Raw genomic sequence first — 19,287 nt, forward strand, 5'->3', positions numbered from 1 at the left:
GTCTAGATCACTATAAGCCCAAGATATACCTTCGCGTCATTTTTAAACACGTTCCGTCTAGTGTTCACGAGGGCGCGCGCGCACACCAACACACATGCACACCCACACTTGCTCGTGAAACTCGTGAAAAGTTCTAGGGTTAGCTGCACCAGGCAAGTCCGTCAGAAAGTGAAACAAATGTAAAAATGGTGTCGAGATGATTCCACACCACCCACTGCAAGCCATAACTCTTATGTCACGTGACATGTCACTTACTATGACGTCACTTTCGAACTTTCGAGTCCTCGGTTGATGAAGGTCTCAAAAGACAGCAGCTTAGCTACCACAGCGTGTGTTGTCTTATTTGCATATCCTGCTATTCAAGCTCGACAGAGTGTTACTACATATTTTTTAAAAGTTAATTACAGGTAGTCCTCGGGTTACGACGGTCTCGAGTTACGTCGTTTCGTGGTTACGACGCTCATTCCGACTTAGGAGGTTTAGCGAAAGTAGACTCATCTGATAACAGTTCATCAAAGAAAAGGAAGGCCATCACCATGGATGTGAAAGTGGATATCTGAGGCAATCTGAGAAGGGGGAAACAGCAACAGAAATTAGCAGGTCTTTAGACTAGTCTCTGACTGTCGCTACGATATCCATGATAAAGATCGCATCCTTGAACACGTGACAGGATCAGCTCCTATGACAGCGACAGTGATAACAAAGCTAGTGTACTGCACAATATTACTGTACTTATTTATTGATAATATGTAGGGTACTGTGTTAGGATAGGTGTTTGGATAGGCTAAGTGTTTGCAGTACTGTACTGTTATTATGGTTCAGTACTGTATGAACGTATGATCCGACTTACGTCGAAATTCGGTTTACGACGCCGCGTTAAGAACGGATCCCCGTCGTAAGTCGAGGACTACCTGTATATATATATTGAGATGTCGACACCAACGTAACTTTTAAACGCTGGTTGTTGTTATTTTTATTTTTTTTTTACGTGCTTCAGATATTTCCTAGTGTTTATGCTGTGTAGCTCTTACATAACTCTTCTTGGCAGCCTGTGGAGTGTAAAACCACAAGTTTTTTTGGGTGGGAGGGGAGTGTTTGTTTGACAAGCGCACTTCGGTCTGCATCCTTTTTGTAGTTGTCTAGACACCCTCCGTCCACTTTTAGAAAAAAGTTTGAAGGAAGATGTTTAACTATGCTACACGTGCAGCTCACACTAGATAATTCTCACATTTCGCAAAAAACGACTCAGACTAGAATCATGAATTTAAAATGTTCTTTTTCTTTTGGAATCCGTTTTTTTCCTTTCTGAACAAACAGAACGGCGTATAAACAAAGTCATGTTTTTCAACCACTCCTCCATTGTTTGCTGCTGGTTTTTACCACCTGACTATACCACCACGCCCCAGCTTATTTATTTCTTATCATGCAGTATTAATGTGTACACATGTGATATAATTCCAGCCGAGGACAAATCAGATGATATTTGAGGGTGCTAATTTATTCAGGCTTCAGTAAAATCGAAAGGACAGATGTAAATGAAACAGTTTTCTCGCGATTGAAATGTAAGTATTCGGTATGTGTATATACGATTTTGTAATCTACCCCAATAATTTGAATACTCCCAAAATATTTTGTTACAGGTTTCAGATATAAATAGCAATTGTTTAAAAAGATTTCACATATTAAAAGAGAACATGTGACGATATACTTCCAACGATCAGGTTTCTATTGATGTCGTTGTTTGCACCCGAGGTCGTCCCTTTTTATTTGTTGGCAAAGACATTGTTGTCCTCGCTGTTCTCTCCACCTTGTTTTCCAGGTGGTCGTAGTTTATTACACAAACCTTCAAAGACAGAACAGGGTGCCGAATTTGTTTCTTTCTTCAAGCAACATTCCTCATCCGAGTGTGATTTCAGTTTTAAAGCTCACTTTAATTTTGGCAGTGGAATCAAACTTTGAGATTATGCCTTTTCTTGTCAAGGATGTTGGTTGCCGGGGTGGGGTAGGCTGGGGTGGGTGACTTACTCGTATGAGTGTATTATTTCTTTACCGAGCACACTCAAAGGTGTCTCATTTTGATTCCGAAGCTTTGAGTGTAGTCAATAGGTTCTCAGGCACTACCATTTTAATGGAAACCCGGCGGCTTTGTGTGAAGAGTCGCTCCGACATCGGGGTCTCAATATCGCGCGCAGGCTGGGCCTCATATCGCCAACAAATGAGGTCTGCATGAGCGCCGTGTTTATTCAAGTGAAGCGCTTGGCAAGTTATTAACGATTCACACCTTACAAACTTAGATCACGCACCCAACAAACACGGTTTTGCAGCTCCAGGCCCCTGTTTAACTGTGGGGCTGAGGCTTTTTTTTTTTTTCGTGTATGTGTCGAAAATAAGACTGGGCTGAGATTCATAACAAGTTCTACCATCTCTTTGGACATTTCAATGGTTTTTATACAGTCTTGCCTTTTTAATGTACTGTTAGGTATATCACGCACGCAGAGAGAGAGAGATAGGGAGTATTGGAAGCCAGTCCTGTAAACAGATGACACATACAGAGAAAAAACAACGTGCCCGAGACGAGAGCTGAACCCAGGACAGCCAAACCTCGCTGTATTGGTGACAGGCGTTAACCGCAGCACCTGACCGCCCTAGAGGAGGGGGGGGGACAATTAAAAAAAAAAGAAGATAATAGGGATGACGATGGTGACGAAAAAAAAAACCCCGAAAATATTAAGATGGTCCTTCAAAAAGGACGATTTAGGCTCCTAGAAGTCTGTATATGCGAACCTGTTAGTCTTTTTCCTCCCCCGCCATCCCAGTGGGGGGTGCTGCTCAGTCACGCCATCAGTGGCGCGATGACAGGGCCACGTGGGTGCAGGATGACGGTGTGACGGCTTATCGTCGGTGCAGTGCAGGAAATGTTGGGCATTCCTCCGCGCACGGCCTGCAACAGGACCTAGGGACGATAAGAGGGCGACATGGACCCACAGGCGGCGAGCCGAGCGTTTCACACCGGACCTAATTGCCCGAGCACCCGCCGCAGTCCTGCTGACGATGTCAAGAATGTCGGGCACGCAAAACATCGGATGTGTGTGAGTGAGAGAGTGTGTTGTGTCAAATAGGTTGAGGAAGGTGCAGGAATCAAGAACCATCACCTTGTGAATTTGTACTTTGAGCCAAAGTGATGTTTTTGTGTTCTTGATTAATGTAGTAACTGAACAGAAAAACATTCACGTATGCGTGCACTTTAAAGCGAGAGGAGGAGAGAAAGATTGATTAAAAAAAAAAAAAGGATAGGGGACAATGACATCATACTTCGAAGGCAGCAGTCGTACCATTGCTACCAGTCAGCAGGAAGAGGAAAAGACGCACTTAACCTTCACCACTCGACCCTTGACTAGCCGTGTGGGCTGACATCGTCGCTGTCGTGCTGCACGCCACCGAGGATGCAGTGGCGATGTCGAGTTCGCCAGACTCCGTTGAATGACGGGTTTGCGATTGTTGTGCGTGAGTAGTCCGCGTGCCTGCGCTCCAGGTCGTGCCGCTGCTTGAGGAGGAGGAGACCTCATCGCTCGTTTTGCTAGACGAGGGAAGAACTAAGAAATGTTCACGTTGACGACGGAAGGAAATGGCACGACCGCTTGGAAGCGGGCTGAGAAGCTGTCACTGGAAAAAATCAAGAGTCACTTAAAGAAGAGGTGGTCACCGAAAGTACTTCTCTGCACGTGTTATAGACGGGGGGAGTGGGGTGGGTCGGAGTGTGTAAGGGGAGGAATGTAGGGGTAGCTGTCACACGTGTTTAAGGCCGGTTGGAGACCTATGTTCGAACACAATGGGACACGCACTTAGCACACTTATTGGAGACGTTTAGAACAAATAATGTCATAATTAGTTTGGCCATATTATTGCGACGAAACTTTCACGAATCATGCATGAGATGCTATGCCAATTTATTCCTGACGGTGCAGTCTTGCACAGGGCACTTTTTGGGTGGAGGGTGGGTGGATAGTAAGTGGCAATGAATCTTTTTTCGATCGGTCAAACACAATTTTGGGGAAAACAATTTTAAACCTTATTAAATTATTAAATAATACTGCTCGAACCAGCTTGTCTACCCCACTACCCACAATTTCACCAAATCACTTCAAGGGTTCTGAACATGGGCGATCTTCTCCTCCAAACAACCTCCTCCATCCCTTCTTGCTGTATGTGACCCCAGGATGAGCAGGACTTGTGTTGCCCCAGCGCGACGGCCTGGCTCCAGGGGAGGCCACTCGCATCGCTCGGAAACATGTCCTTTTCGCCGCGTCCTTCTCGCCAGCGGGTATCTGTGAACAGATCGCCGTGTCATGTTTTCTGAGCGAGAGTAATTGGTTTCCACGTGTCGTGAGCAATCGGCCTTCATCGGCCTGCCTGACACCGCCAGACCGCGCAGGCTAGCCGAAACTAGCCCCGCGTCAAAGCCCGAGCAACACGTAGGTTTATTTGCACCCCGCGTGTTTATGTACAAGTTCGGCGTGAGAACCGTTTATCTGGGGAGAAACGAGAGCGAGGTATCACGCATCAGATTCAGATTCTCACAGCAGACATCTAGAATCAAAAGTTGGGAGGGTAGGTCGGAGAGGGGTGGGGAGAGCGCATGGTGGTTTGGGGCCCTACTGTGTGATAGTTTGGTGTCGAATACCATACACAGCGGAAAGGAAACAACCAGAACTTAAGGGTTCACAAGAAACTTGATGCTGGCAGGAATATTCAAAAGTTCCTATCGAGGAAGGTTCCTTAACTCGCGCATTTTCTCGCCGCCGAGATGAAGGAGCTTGTGAAAGTCTATCTTGCCATCTTGACAGCTGACCATTTGAATTAGCTATACATTCAAACACGAAACCTGACACTCCATTACTTAATTAAGGAGCAGTGACTCTTAAAAAGAAACACCCGTAAACAAACTTGACCAGCATGTTTATCATTGATATTCGTTTATAGCTCGACGCTTTACGCTCGATCACGTGGAAACAGTGGGAAATGCTTTGTTCTAAGAGACCTACCGGTTGTACTTATTCGTATTGTGCGGATAACCTATTCCTACGCTCACATTGGGAGACTCATGATCATTGGCATTTTCAGTCTTTATTTTCCGTCCGACAGATGCTAGAAGCCCTTGAGTGTGACTGGATTCAAGCATGAAACACAGCAACTTCTGGGTGGGCAAGTATTAGCCAGTCCTGGTGGAACCTCTCAAAATTTCCACTGTCCTTGTATTGCGAGTGTAAATCACGTTTGTTATCATATTCAGTGAAGGAAGGAAGCATTGGAAGCATTATTTATTTTTTCCGCCTCGAGATCGATAAGAAAGGAGACAACTGCATCTTCTACCTGTTGATCACATCTCCAAGAGATGCACCCTCAACACAGCTCGGTAAGCGAAGGTTTCGCCTTATCACAGGACACAACACAGGTCACAGGAAGTTGTGTCTACTTCGCTGACCCTATGCGTTGGAATAATTTACCCCAGGAGAAAGAGCAATCCAACAAAGTATTGCAGCAGGGAAAGCGGGTTAAGTGGCGTCTTCCATTGTTGTCCTGTGCCCCAGAAAGAAATGCTTTGAAAATCTTTTCCGCACATGCGATACGCGTGGCAGGTCACCAGGATTTAAAAAAAATTCTTTCCTGTCAAACAAACCTGTCCATCCCCCCTTCCTCACCCTCCATCCCAAGTGAAGATGAAGCTAATTGTTGCGGAATTTGGCGGTGCTGGTCTAACTCTCTCCCCTATGGTCATTTTAACCTCCCACGTAAACGGTGGGCGGGTGGCTGGACGTGTTCAAGTGGCATTCGCCACACCGGAAGTCTCCAATGTCAGCACACCGTGGCATGCCTCCACACTCCGTGCTTGCAGTTTGTCGCAAGTTGCTGCGACCACTCTCCATCCCACCTCTCTTTTCCCTTCCGGTGTCCGCATCTGTTTTGTCATCATCCCAGTGTCCATTCATCTGCTACCCACCACCCTTTTGTGATTGCCCGTCAACGCGGGCGGGTCCCCGTGGTCAAAGCTGTTGACGTTTGTGGTTAAAACCCAAAGTCAACAAACTAGATCCTCACCCCTCTTGTCTCTGTGATTCTGTTTCTTGTGATTGTAAGCGAGTTTTGCTTTGTTTCAAGTAAAAAAATAAAATAAAAAAAAGGAAAGACTTTGCTTTTACTGCAGATAGAAGAAAAAAGAACGAAAGAAAGAAACAGTCCTCGTTCTTCTGTTGTCATGTGTAGTCCAGCGTCAGTTGTGCTGGAAGAACACCGCTTTTAAAAACAAATTAACGACAAAGATACAAGAAGCTGTGGCCTGCCGCTTGTAGAAAAGCAAGCAGCCAGAGGTCGGAGGACAGGGTTTGTCTTTCGAGTTCAGCGCTCGACATAGAACGCACACGGGGCCCGAGGGATGCGGCAAAGCTTACACAAACAGAGGGGCGGCGCGACTTGAACCTTGTAGGGTCACAGATTCGTTTGTTAGTCCAAGGGCGGACAGTGTCAGCGTCAAAAGACAACAAGAGTCCATCCTCTCCTCCCGCCAAACAACTGCCGGGAGTCAAGAGACCGGTGGTGGGAACTTGCAATGGAAGACCTCGAGTGTATGTGTTAGAGAGAGAGAGGGGGAACATCAGTTCAGTGGTGTTTTGACTGTTAGATTGTTAGCACCATGAATGGGTTAATACAAACTTTGCAGCAGTCTATCCCAATTATCACACCAGTTAACAATTGAAGTTTCAAGGTAACTGTTATCTGGATAACTTCCGTCATCGGTTGTAACCAGGAGGTAGTTCGGCTGTCCTTGTATTCATTCCATTTTGCACAAAATAGGCGAGGGCGGTGGTTACAGAGTCGCACACGTCGCCAGATATCTATCTTAAAAAATGATCACGCTGGAAGTGTGCATCGCCACACATCTACGCCTGACCCTTGCCACTCGACCTCCGACCTCCAAGGTTGACCCGAAGATGATTTGATAGCGCAGAATGACACGAGGGAAGGGTTGCCTGCCATTCTCCGGGTCTTGCCACGTGACGGAAATGTTGATTCATCAACCCCCTTTCTCCCCCCCCACAACCTCATCTTCTATCAATCTGTTGATGGAAAGGTAACCCCTGCGCCCTGCCATTATTTCCCACTCCATCGCGTCCAGCCTGACCATGACGGTCTGCCAGCAGCGGGCGCCAGTTCTGTGTCATGAGAGTTTGGCGCGAGATGTCGTCTCCAGGTGATGGATGACTGGTGTAAAGTGTCTTGTCTTGACCTGCACCCATGATTCCTTCCACCACTGAGCAGTATTCCAGCTCAAAGCGATTGCCAGGTCGGTTGGCAAGTAAGAGCTGAGGGTTATAGTCAGTTTACCGACTCCAGTGTTTTACCGAGTTAGCAAACCTTGGGATCTTCAATGATGATGTGTTGAAGATTGGTGGTTGACTGAAATGTGAGAATTTTTTTTTTTTCTTCGAATTTTAACTGCCAGTTGGTGTAAAGGACGGCGCTATGTCCTCGCAGACGCATCGGAATCACAAACGAAACCGGACTGACGATGCCAATCTGTACGAACTGAGCCGGACAGACACACCATGTCAACCAGTACAAGAGGATGAAGAGTTTATTACCAACTAAGCCATTGTGGCGCTTTTTAGTTCCGGCGAACTGTAATTTGTGCTGCCGTTATGCCCCCAACAAGGGGACTTCCTACTAAGAACGGGTCGTTTGGGATGTCCTTGTTTAGGTCGCTGAAATGACGTGTTTTGTAGATATGACATCCGGTTAAGTGCTATAAGATCCTAAGAAATGTTCTCGATGGTTGCTAAGATCCTAAGAAATGTTCTCGACGGTTGCTAGGATCCTAAGACATGTTTATGACGTCAGTTTTCTAATATTTTGGTGATGTCAGCGGAAAATACCGGTTCCCCAATATTGCCTGAATAAATTCCTCGTTATTGCACTCGTTGCAAACATCACCACGTACATCAAGAAGTCAAACTTCAAGTCACGTTTGTATCCAGATACGTGTAATTAACATTATGGTCCCGATTCTCCCAGAATCTTCGACAACGTAAATATCTTTGTAAATCCTGACATCCATCTTGTTGACCTTGACCTGTGCATGCCGATGTTTGTGGGTGTGGATCTCGAGAACGGAAGGGTGGTATCCAGAGTTTAGGAAATAGTACTTTGCACCGAGCTTTATACCCGATCATTAGAAACCAAAACTTTGCTCCCCACCAGATCTTTAGTATCTCGAGACGTGTTCTTGACGTGTTGCAAGGAACCTACCCGACCTTTAGACGTGTTCTTGGATAGTGAGTGGTTTTAGTATATTTGCTGAGGGTGAGCTCAATACGCGCTCATTAAAATAACGCTCGGGTGAGCACAAGGCATGTGCAAATTTTCTAAGAGGGAGCGAATCACAGTATGAGATCAGCAAAAAACAAACAAAAAAAAAAGTCAAGGGAAAATCTGAAGAATGAAGGAAGTTTTGCGTAATGTCTATCATAATTTTGTCACGAAGGTTTCTCACGTCCGCGGCTTCGCCGTTAATATTCAAACAGCGTTTGTCGCCTGTCACACTTGAGCCTGGGAAGGAAGACGGACACGAACGTGTGTCGCGCCGTCTCCGTGTCACGGTTGCTAGCCTTGTGACAAGACTGTTTTCGTGGCGCAGCTACTGTCAGCCATGGATGACACTTTTCGCATGCACGCTGTTGACGGAGAGGAGCGCGCGCACGTGCCCACGCGGACTCGCAATCATTTATGAAACGAGCTCATGCAAAGGGGTGACACGCGAGGAGACGAGATGGACCCAGACAGGACAGACAGCTGTCTGAGAGGAAGTGGGATGCCCTGAGGCAGTAAATAATTCTCCGGCAGCGACAGCACATCAACATTTGCCGCGACAGCAACGCGGCTAAAATGTAGTCGCCAGCAGATCTCATCGAGTCAGGCGGTTGATAAACCTACTTATTCATTATGTCTGCCTCGTTTACTTCCCGCTTCGGAGAAAAAAAAATCTTCATTTGAAAGCACAGCTAAACAAGAACACCCTCCTGTTCACGGTCGTGATGATCATAAGCCCTTGATCCGCAGGAAGTCTTTATCAGATCGATGCACGCAACAACCTCATCAAACGACCGGGTAATCTCCACCCGCGGCGCCCCAGTCGCTCTTACACTGTCCACCCAGGTTTCGCATGCCGCCACCCGGGCTATTTCCGCTCCTCAATGGCCGGCTGGCCAGTTCCATCCTAGAAATAAAGGCGGCCGTGCACGGTGCATGCATGTGGCGTGTGGCTCGCTTGGTCCGATGCTGATAGACCGTGAAATCCGAGAGGGCGATAACTTGCTTCGCTTCCGGCAAGCCTGTTGTGTCGGTGATACCGTTGTTTGTCGTGCGGGGGTGGTCGTGGGTGTGGTGGATGCGGTGGCCTTCAACTCAGACTTGTGTATGGTTTTTAACGATTGAACAAAAAATGATTTGTACAAGTTACTGCCTTTTAGATAGGTTTAGAGATTGAACTCTAGCTAATTTTTATCGATTTTTATCGAATTTTTATTAAAATTCGATAACGAAATAGATGCATCAGGTCAACAGTTTTCTTTGTTTGCCCTTAGTGGTTGAGACTGAAGATTATCTCTTGTCTTGATAACAGTGAAAATAATCAGTGCTCTAACTTTAACACTCTGTTGCACGTGTTGCAGGTTGCTAAATGAGGGCGAAAAGAAGCCGTTTGTGGACGAGGCTGAGCGCCTACGTGTGCAGCACAAGAAGGACCACCCCGACTACAAGTACCAGCCGCGCCGCCGTAAGCCCCTCAAGGGAGCTAACCAGGGCAATGACAACAGCAGCCCCCTGCCGTCTGGAGGGATGCTGAAGGTGCCCGGCGCGAGGACACCTCTTCGCCCAGCGACGATTGCTCCAGCGAGTGCTCCAGTCAGCCCGGGGGCTCCAACGGACCTCCCACCCCTCCTGCCACACCCAACCAGCACGAGCAGATCAGCATGAAGTGTCTGTACGACAGGAAGGGGGCACGAGGCTACATGCTTGGTGAGCTGCGCGCACTTTTTACATGGACAAGTTTTTGTAAGAACAACAAAACAACGGATTCTTGTTTCTGTTTTGCCGGGTAATTCTAATCTTCAGGGATGGGGGGGGGGGGGTTTGAGCGAGACCGACTCTGAAACTTGCTTGTTTCGTTCTTGCGTGCGGTAGAAGACGAAAAAATATTACATCACGAAAGATAATGATGATAAAAGGAAGAATATCTTGTAAGAATAGTGGAGGCTTTTTTTTTTTTTTTTTTTTTTTGTGTCTTGCAGACGTTTTTGCCTCTCCATAAAAAAGAAAACATCAGAAAACATGTTTGCATTTAAAGTAATAACTAAATGCTGACATCATGTCTGGTCACAGGTCCCTCAGGACATCCCATCGACTTCAGTCGTGTGGACCTGCGTGATCTCAGCCCTGATGTCATGGAACCGCTCGACGACCAGGACTTAGACCAGTATCTGCCTCCCTCCGGCATGGCTCCCACCGGCATGCACTTGCCAACGTCTGGAGGCCACCCCCACCCTCACGGCCACCACCCGGGCGCCCGCGACTACAGCCAGTGCTACATGGGCCAGGCCAGCGGCCCGGGAACATCCGGTCCCTCATCCAGCAGCTGGATGCCCTCCTACAGGGTCAACATGGCGGGTGCATGCCTGCCGCCACACTACATGGTCAACAGCGGCAACGGAGCCAACGTTCGCGGCGGCAGCTCCTCCAGCAGCGCCAGCGCCAGCACCATCACGCCTCCCTACGACCTCTCCGAGCACACCAACCGCTCGCCATCTACTCAGACGTCTCCACCATCCTTCCTGGGCGTCAGTCCTGCCACCGCAGCAGACTGCAAGTACCGTGACGACGACCCCAGCTGCCAGCAGGTCAAGATAGAGCAGCTTGCCGTGCAGCAGCAGCAACAGCAACAACAGCAGCAACAACAGCAACAGCAGCAACCTCCTGCTCATCATCAGCAACCGCAGTCTCAACCGCCACCCCCACCGCCGCCGACACAAGACCAGCAGCAGCGTTACTGCGACCCCAAGTACGAAGGGTTTGAGGTCGCATCGTCGCAGGCCAGGTACGGCGGCGCTCACCTGGAGAGCGGTGTGCACTTCCCTCCGGCCATGCACGGCCCTTACCTGCCGCAGGGCACGACGTCCATGACGTCAGCTGGCCCCGGGGGCTATCAGTACGGAGTCGGCCTCCACCGCCAGATGTTTAACCCCATCGCTGCCGCTGGGCCTGGTGAGCAGGGCTGGGAGCGCTACACGTGAGGGTCTTCGCCAGGTAAAGAGTGTTGACGTCTGTTACCGAGAGGGAAAGAAAAAGAGCTGGTCTCTGAACTTTTGTTTTGAACAAAAAAAAATCTTTTCTTTGCGCCGATGATCTACATTGACAATGGCACTTGTTTGAAGAACAGTGTTGAGCGTCGCGCTTTGTACTATGGTGACGTCATCGCGCACGACTGTTCTGGGATCTTGGCCAGGGACCTTAGCAAAGCAAAACCCTGACTGATCGTTGCAGATACTTTGCCGCATCTACTGCACCTGACCTCCAGAGAGAAGCGTCTGTCTTTGCTGTGCAGCAACACGTGACCGCAACGGTCCGTCAACCAGGTGCGACCTCTGATTATTTATGTTCAGGGTTGTCACCGTGTGAGGCTCGCCGCAAGACTGCACCCACTGACATTATGTTTTTGACAAACTGTGGTGTCGCCATGAGGCAGGAACTCAAACCTAGAAGGATCTCTGCGTGTTTGTGTAGTCCAAAACTGCCATAATAGTAACGGACAATTGGCATCACCCTCTTTCCTCCTTCGTTTCACTTTGGCTTCACCATCGAGAGGATGGGTGCGGGAGCTTGGCGAGTGAGGTAATAAGGGTGGATGTCACGTGAAAATCTACTTGACTACCGCTGCCGGTACCCTTATTAAAGAATCTTCTCATAAGATGTTGATGTCGGGAATCAGATTGGCACCAACCGCACTGAGACATCTGAGCAAAGGGCATGAAGCGACCTTTGGTGGTGATTGGACATCGCCGGACAAAGTCTGCTTTTGTTAGAACTTTCTGTTGCATCGCAACATTTGCTGCACTAGGGTCTCCTCGTTGTATTATCGTCTTTTGTTGATTTATTTTCCTTTTTTTTTTTTTTCGCAAGGCTGCATGTCCCATGGTTTGCAGTTTATTTGCCCCAGCTCAATCCGTCAACAGTATTAAAACCAAAAAAGGTAATCAGAAGTTCACAACGACTTGAAAAATGGAGAGCATGGTGGCTCTGAGGTTGGAAGGCATGTTGCCGCCTTCTATCCTTTGTATAACCGTTATACGTTATAATAATCATCGGATAGGGTTGAGCTGCTCAGTAGTCTGTCTTACAGCACCCTCTTTGAAACTTTTTATAAGGCTTTTTTCTCCTTTTGCAACTTATTATATGATCTTTAATTACATTTCGTGACGATGCTCATAACATTTGGGTTACAGATTTTCCAGCGGCAGCATTTTTTTCAACCCAGAAGAACAATACCTTCCTTCCCCCAGTACTCCTTCCTCTTTCTCTCTTAATAATTTATATTTTAATTTTTATGTTTATTTGTTGACTATTGCGTCGTACTTGATAAATTGAAAATTGTCCTTCTTGGCATGTATATACAATTCCATTAGAAAAAATTTGATTTTTGGTTAGAAAATCGGTGTAAGTCGAAAGCGTTGGACGAATTGCATGTCATCAGCATGTAAACAAGAATATTAAATACAGGGTGAAGCAGAAAGAACCCGAGAAGAAAGTCAGAAATCTGCTGGCAGATGAACTGGTGCAGGCAATGATTTTGCTCTTATTCTGTGTCGTTATTAAACTACGGATCATAATGTACTTTGTCGCCTTTGACCCCCTGCCTCCCTCACCCGTATACCACTCACGTGATAAGGTTACCTTTTATAAAGACCCTACCCATATCGCCCTGCTGCACTCAACGTGCCTTCCACATATTTATATGCACACCCTGTCACGTGATCACGTGATTGTAGTCACGTGACACCTATGACGTAATTTTTGAACGTCAGGGATATAACGTAGCTGCGAATATACCTACCGTAAGATTGTTTGTTATGTACAGGTAATCATCGTCGTGTTTCACGGCACTATTTTGTCTTGCGTAGTTTCTTACAACCAATGACGGCGGGCTCCCTGTCTCTCTCAACTCTCCACCTCCTCCATCTCTAGACAATGTTGACAGAGGATGCAGCCATTATGTACACGATTACTATAGTTCGGCTTATTTCTCTCTTCTGGTTTTTTTCCCCTGTGCAGTGTTGTCTCCCATGTTTGTCTTTCGCTGACCGCCGATGTTGACGCGCAGCAAGAAGTTGGTAAAAAGATGGTTACTTATCTGTAGCTGGAGTGGCCTTCATACTGTTGCCATCAGATGTAACCCAACTGTATTTTGTTTTTCGAGATCCGGCTCGAAGACCATGCACTTCTATGCATTATGAAACTTTCATACTTCTAAGAAGCCGTCCTGGTTAAAAATGCATATATTTTACAAAGAAATTAAGAACTTATTTTAAGTCTTTTTTTTTTTTCTTTTTCTTCTCTGCTCTAATTCTCAGCAGATTGTGAACTTGTGTGCCTTGTCGAGTCGTTACGACAACCGAGCGTCTCTCTAGGTTTATTAAGATCTACTATTTCACACTCGTGATTTGGGGTAAGAGAGACAGACAGAAAAAAAGAGGGTAAAAGTGACATACGATGACAAGTTTTTTTTCGTCACGGTTTAGTGGTTTCTCTCCTTCCCCTCCCCATGTCGTACCCTGTCCTCCTCCCCTTTCTTGGGGCCACATCCTGGCACGTGTGTCGTGCCGTGTCGTGGAGGTGAGGACATCTGTCAAGAAGTGCCACGCTGTAAAACTGCGGTGAGCGGCCATGTCCGCGGAGTAGCGACGTAGACGTAGCGACGTAGCGCTGTTGGTAGTGGGTCGCCTTACGTTGGCGCAGTTAGTAAGACGATCGGTTTCGCCGACACCAAGTCGGATTTCTGCAAGACAGACGACAGTTCTGCGTGTCTTGCCGCCATCCGAGGTTGCGTTACCCCGGGAGTCTAGACACCCCGATACCAGCTAGCGGGACCACTCGTAGTCTCCTGGCAGCAAGTTACAGGGTGCTGACACCCACACTCGTGCAACCAAGCAGGATCACTGTACCCTCCGCTAGAGTGATTACAAACACGAGTCTAAGAGACGAGACCACCACCACCCCACACACACTCACACCCTTTATACACTTTCAGCATCTTTAATATTTTTCATCAACGGCGGTTAGTTGGAAGACACCATTATTTTCTTTTCAGCCAAAAAAATCTGTTTCCTTTTCAGCTGCTGTTTGTTTGTTCTTCCTCTCTCGTGAATTTTTTCATGAATATTTTTGCCGTCTGTAATGAACGAAATTAATTTTGCGTTTACGAAATTCGCGATTTTTAAATAATTTTTAACGGGAATCGACAGTAGACTTCAACATACTCCATTTCCTATAAATATGTATTCCTCCTTGTTCTTAAAAATCATGCTCTCTCACTTTTTCCACCTCCTTTTTTCTATCATAAACACATTTAATTATTCATTGTTTAAAATGAGTTACCTGAGGCACGAGCAACCTAATCATGTCATTGTGACACATTTTGACATTGGTATGAGATCTCTCAAACATATTCAAACTTAGTATAAGTGTCTCGTATTTAACAGAACTGCTGTCTGAAGCTACTCTGTGGCCATGAGAGCAATTTTTGTAAGACATCCAGACCACAGACATTGGTTTTTGATTATTTTTAATGGCTGCAATGTTAAGCTTGAATGGTGGCATCGATAAACATGCATTGGGAAATCTCACTTTTTGCTTGTCAGTACTTATATAGCCCAAAGCAACTTGAAGTAGTTTGTGCCTTACCCTGTGTTATTAGGCATACACAACCTTTAGTGATGTCTTCTTGGTCAATATTTGTACAGACATGTGAGTGTTATTATTCAAGTCGTAATAAAGCTCATAACATTTTTTTCTTTCTTACTCAGTGTTCTGTGTTCGCCATTAAATCTGTAGTTGTAGTCAAGTGTGGTGGGTTTGAATTCTGGAAAAGATAAACAAGTTTCGCGCCGTTCCAAAGACCCAGGCCAGCAGGGTCAGATGAAGGTAACTGTACGAATTGTTTACCTTCCCCATAAAAAAAGCAAAAATAAATAATAATAAAATAATAATAAAAGAAAGAAACCCAAGAAGAGATGGATTTATAAATGAGATAGTTATACGAATGATGACCGGACCTCAGTAGTCGAGGATTTTAAAGGGACACAAGGATAGCATAAAAGGCTTCATAAAATTGATTAAGTGTTAAAATTCTCTTATCCTGACAATCTAAATCATTCTTTCTTGATTAATGAGCGCTTATTGTAGGTGCTGCTGAAACTGTCAGCACTGACAGTGCAAGAAAGTATGAAGTGTCACGACTCAACTTCTTTACCTCCACTCATGACACAGGATGGCTACCTGAAGTATCGACACACCTGAAGGGAAAGCTAAATGACCGAGTATCGACTCAATATACCTGAAGACCAAACGGTGTATCGACACTCGTGAACGCTGTATCGCCACACCCGGACCGCTAACACTACTCCCTGACAAAGAAGCTGCCACTAATACTTGCCGTAGTAGCCATGATTAGTGGGCTACCTCACTTCTCTCTGAATTAGCCTGTCAGTCCCTCAGACATTCAAAGTTATGTGTCATGCGGCCAACTCGACCTTGTCACTACACGCGCACTGTGTAAACACCAATGTGTACATTGTACTGGTGACCGGTTCATTGCTTGAAGCGCCCTCTACCGGTAAGTGCACACTACATCACAGGCCCTTGTGGTCACCTTCAGGTCACACCTTCATCCCGCTTGGATGACCTGTCATCTGCACACAATTGATACTTAAGTACCAAGGGAGGGTGTGGTCGCTGTACAACACTTACAAAAAGTAAATAATGTCGCTCTCTCACAATAAAGAAAAAATCACAGTGAAGCAAATAAAAAAAAAAACCTGTTGGTTGAAATTGCTGTTTCTAAAGTGCAAGAACCTGACATGAACTTCCCCACATTAATTTTCCTGGGCTTAGAAATCACTTAGCAGATGTAATCTCATTTTTCACGTGAGATACCCTACTTGGTTTAATTCCTTGTACGTTAAAAACTATATTTTTGCATTGTGACAAGACACTGCAACACGACAGCTTAAAGCCTACATCAATCTCGCGAGACTTGCCTGGGGACAAGTTACAGCCTCATTTCCGTCTCGTCCGTTCTCGTGTGAGATTAATAAGCATAATTCGCTGCCTTTACGGCCGCCAAACACAGGTTTATGCACTTGGGCACAGTCGGTAATGGCCGTCCTTGGACCGCCGGGCCACCGCTCCCAGCCACAAAGCCAGCGCCCTTGGAAACCTCACGATGCACTTCTCGGCGCCCATTGCAGACCCTCGACAGGGCGAGGAGTTTCACACCTGGGGGGAAAGGTGTGAAGGTCAGTACAGAACTACGGCTGTGTTCTGTTATCCATCTTGGAACGGCGATCGCAGAAAAAACTTTGACCATGACCCAGCACCACCACCACCATCAGCAGCAGCACCATTATGATCATCATCTGGATTTTTTCTTCTACTGTCTTCATCTCATGAAAAACATCGCAAAGTTTTTTTTCTCCTGTGTTCAACAGGAACTTTTTTTTATGGGAGCATTAGTTTTGTTTCCTCACAATTTCTCTTCACCCATGACTTCAAGCTAATTTTTCCACTCCAAAAAAATAAATTTAAAAAAAATTGACAAAGATGCATGCATTTAACTCACAAACATGTGCAATGCGCGTTTGTATGAGTCGTACGATGCCACATGGTATAAAAAAAAAGTTTTTCTTGTTAAACAAATCTGACGAAAAGTTGTGTGCATATATGTTTCATATACGTCTCCACAAACGTCTTCTTTTGTCTTTGAAATATTTACCTCCCTGCAAAACAGCTTCCTCCAAGGGAGGAAACCAACAGCAGGCCTACTGACGCCCACGCTTTGTCGGATTCTGTGGCGATGACAGACGATGTCCACAATTCTGTTGTCAGGGTACGAAGACAGACGATGACCGCAGTTCTGCTGTTTATGTCTCGTCAGTCCCTTCTTTTTCTGTGCTAGGGGGCACAGAGTTGTAAGCCAGGAAGTTTCTGTTTAAAAATTATTTATCTAAACGCCATGGTGACTTGTTGATGTGCTGACACTCACGTCCCTCAAGGTCCAGATCACCTCGACCATCACATCTGACGTTCCAAGGATCTGACCGTCCATCTCGCGTTGGCTAACTCCGTCAGTGTCTCGTGACACTTAAATTAATAAATACATTTCACGCATGTTGCACTGGAAGGCACAGTCAAGAGACAGATCCTCTGTCGGCAGGTGGAAGTCCTGTCATGTTGATGACACTACACTGCCACTTCCTGCTAGTCTGCTTCGGACAGCTCGCCCAGCTCAAGCCACAACATAATGTCATCGAGAATCATCAAGTGGCTCTGACATGTTCTGAATATCCTCGGGTTGGGCGTTGGCCTAAGTTCTAGTGGCCGTGGTGTGTACAAAATAAGAGCTTGACATTCGGATGCTGGTCGGGAAAAGGCAGGAGATAATAATAATAATCTTTACCCAAAAATTTCATATAAAAATTCACAATGCGCGACTTTGCAAGTTCCTTCGCTGTACGGGGTGACAGATTAAAATCTGGAGCTGCAGTGTAATGATTGTTTAATTAAATAAAAAATGCGTTCTTTATACATTAAAAATATGTCGAACAATTTAATCAGGTCCGGCTTTTTTTTTAAATAACGAAAATGCACAGAGGCGATAAATCCTATCTTGACCCTAAACATGATTTAAACAAAATATATGATTTCGTCTAGAATATGTTTCTCCGAACATCCTTAATGCTACTGACCAAGTGGTTAACTTTATTTTTCTTAATTCAAGTTAATATCTCTGAAACAGTTACAAGAAAGATTCATTTTTAGAAAATACATAAGCTTTTTTATTCACATTCCTTTGTTGCATACGGAAGATTGCATTTTCGCAAACTACCATCATGTCGGTTTGTGTTTACCAGTGTTTATGTTTTCCCTTTAATTCATGGACCCCTCCTTTTTTTTTTTTAAATCACTGTAGCCACTAAAATGCTTTAGTCGTTCTTTAAATCCCACAGATGAAAAATCTTTTCCCAGAAGATCGATGGGCAAACACTTAAGGTTTCAGTCCACCCACTCTCTCACTCTCTCCGAGTTGCACGGTTATCATGACGAGGGTTTCCCCAGTCCGTCCTTCACCTGCTGTTGCACCTGGCGCTGTGCAGTGCTCAAGGCCTTCAGGTCGATGAGGAGGAAGTGGAGAGACATTGCGCATGTCTGGAGGGAGGATTAAGATGGCGTTTACGGCCGCTGGCCACTGCTAACGAAGCAAGCAAGAGGATATAAATGTCTTGTACTTACGGTTGGCTGCAGGATTAAGATGACAGTTACTCTCCCAATGCTCACGACTGGGTGCGGATTAGTATGATGACTACTTCCGGTCGAGGAGTTAATTGCGTCTCACACATTATCGGTCAATCGCTAGACTGAGCTATGCAACCTGATGATTATTTTCTTTATTTTCAACCCTCTGGTCATACCACTGTCCATAAGGCATATTAAATATCACGGACAATAAAATAACCCCTGCAAAATTGGATAAATCACGCTTTTCGGACTTTTCTCCCTCTTTCTGGATATCGAGAACATTCTCCAAACTTTGGAAAAAACCGAAAAAAACGTTTTGAATTAGTCTGGTGTCACTTCAATGGCCACGTGCTAAGTATTAGATTCATTTTTCGTGTTTATTGTTTGCAAGGGAGCATGCGCAGGGGATAAATTTAGTTGTTTATGCCAAGCATGTTTTCACAGGTGTGCAGGTAAAGGATGTTAATGTAGGGGCTACAAATCAAATACTTGAATGCCTATTGCAGCTGCTACTAGTATCTATGTATTATAGTATGAAGTATGGGGAAGACGATAACCAGAGTGGTTAGAATTGGAGACCCCTAACCCTAAACCATGTTGCGTAGCATACTTTTAATTGGTCGACCCAGGTATTAGACTATAACGGACCCCTTTCGGGGTTGGAATAAAAAC

The 19,287-nt window shown here is 45.8% G+C and overlaps 1 protein-coding gene across 1 annotated transcript in view; it reads left to right on the top strand.

The window, feature by feature from the left end:
* LOC112562304 (transcription factor SOX-8-like) overlaps positions 1–15,120 on the top strand; it is a 29,356-nt gene extending 14,236 nt beyond the window's left edge. Inside the window, 3 exon segments of the mRNA XM_025235477.1 lie at positions 9,723–9,898; positions 9,901–10,068; positions 10,432–15,120. Of these exon segments, the coding sequence (XP_025091262.1) occupies positions 9,723–9,898; positions 9,901–10,068; positions 10,432–11,339 (1,252 nt within the window). The 3' untranslated portion in view covers positions 11,340–15,120.
* Positions 15,121–19,287: the final 4,167 nt, after the last annotated feature.

Source organism: Pomacea canaliculata, linkage group LG1 (assembly GCF_003073045.1).
Source record: "Pomacea canaliculata isolate SZHN2017 linkage group LG1, ASM307304v1, whole genome shotgun sequence".
Taxonomy (NCBI): Eukaryota; Metazoa; Mollusca; class Gastropoda; order Architaenioglossa; family Ampullariidae; genus Pomacea; species Pomacea canaliculata.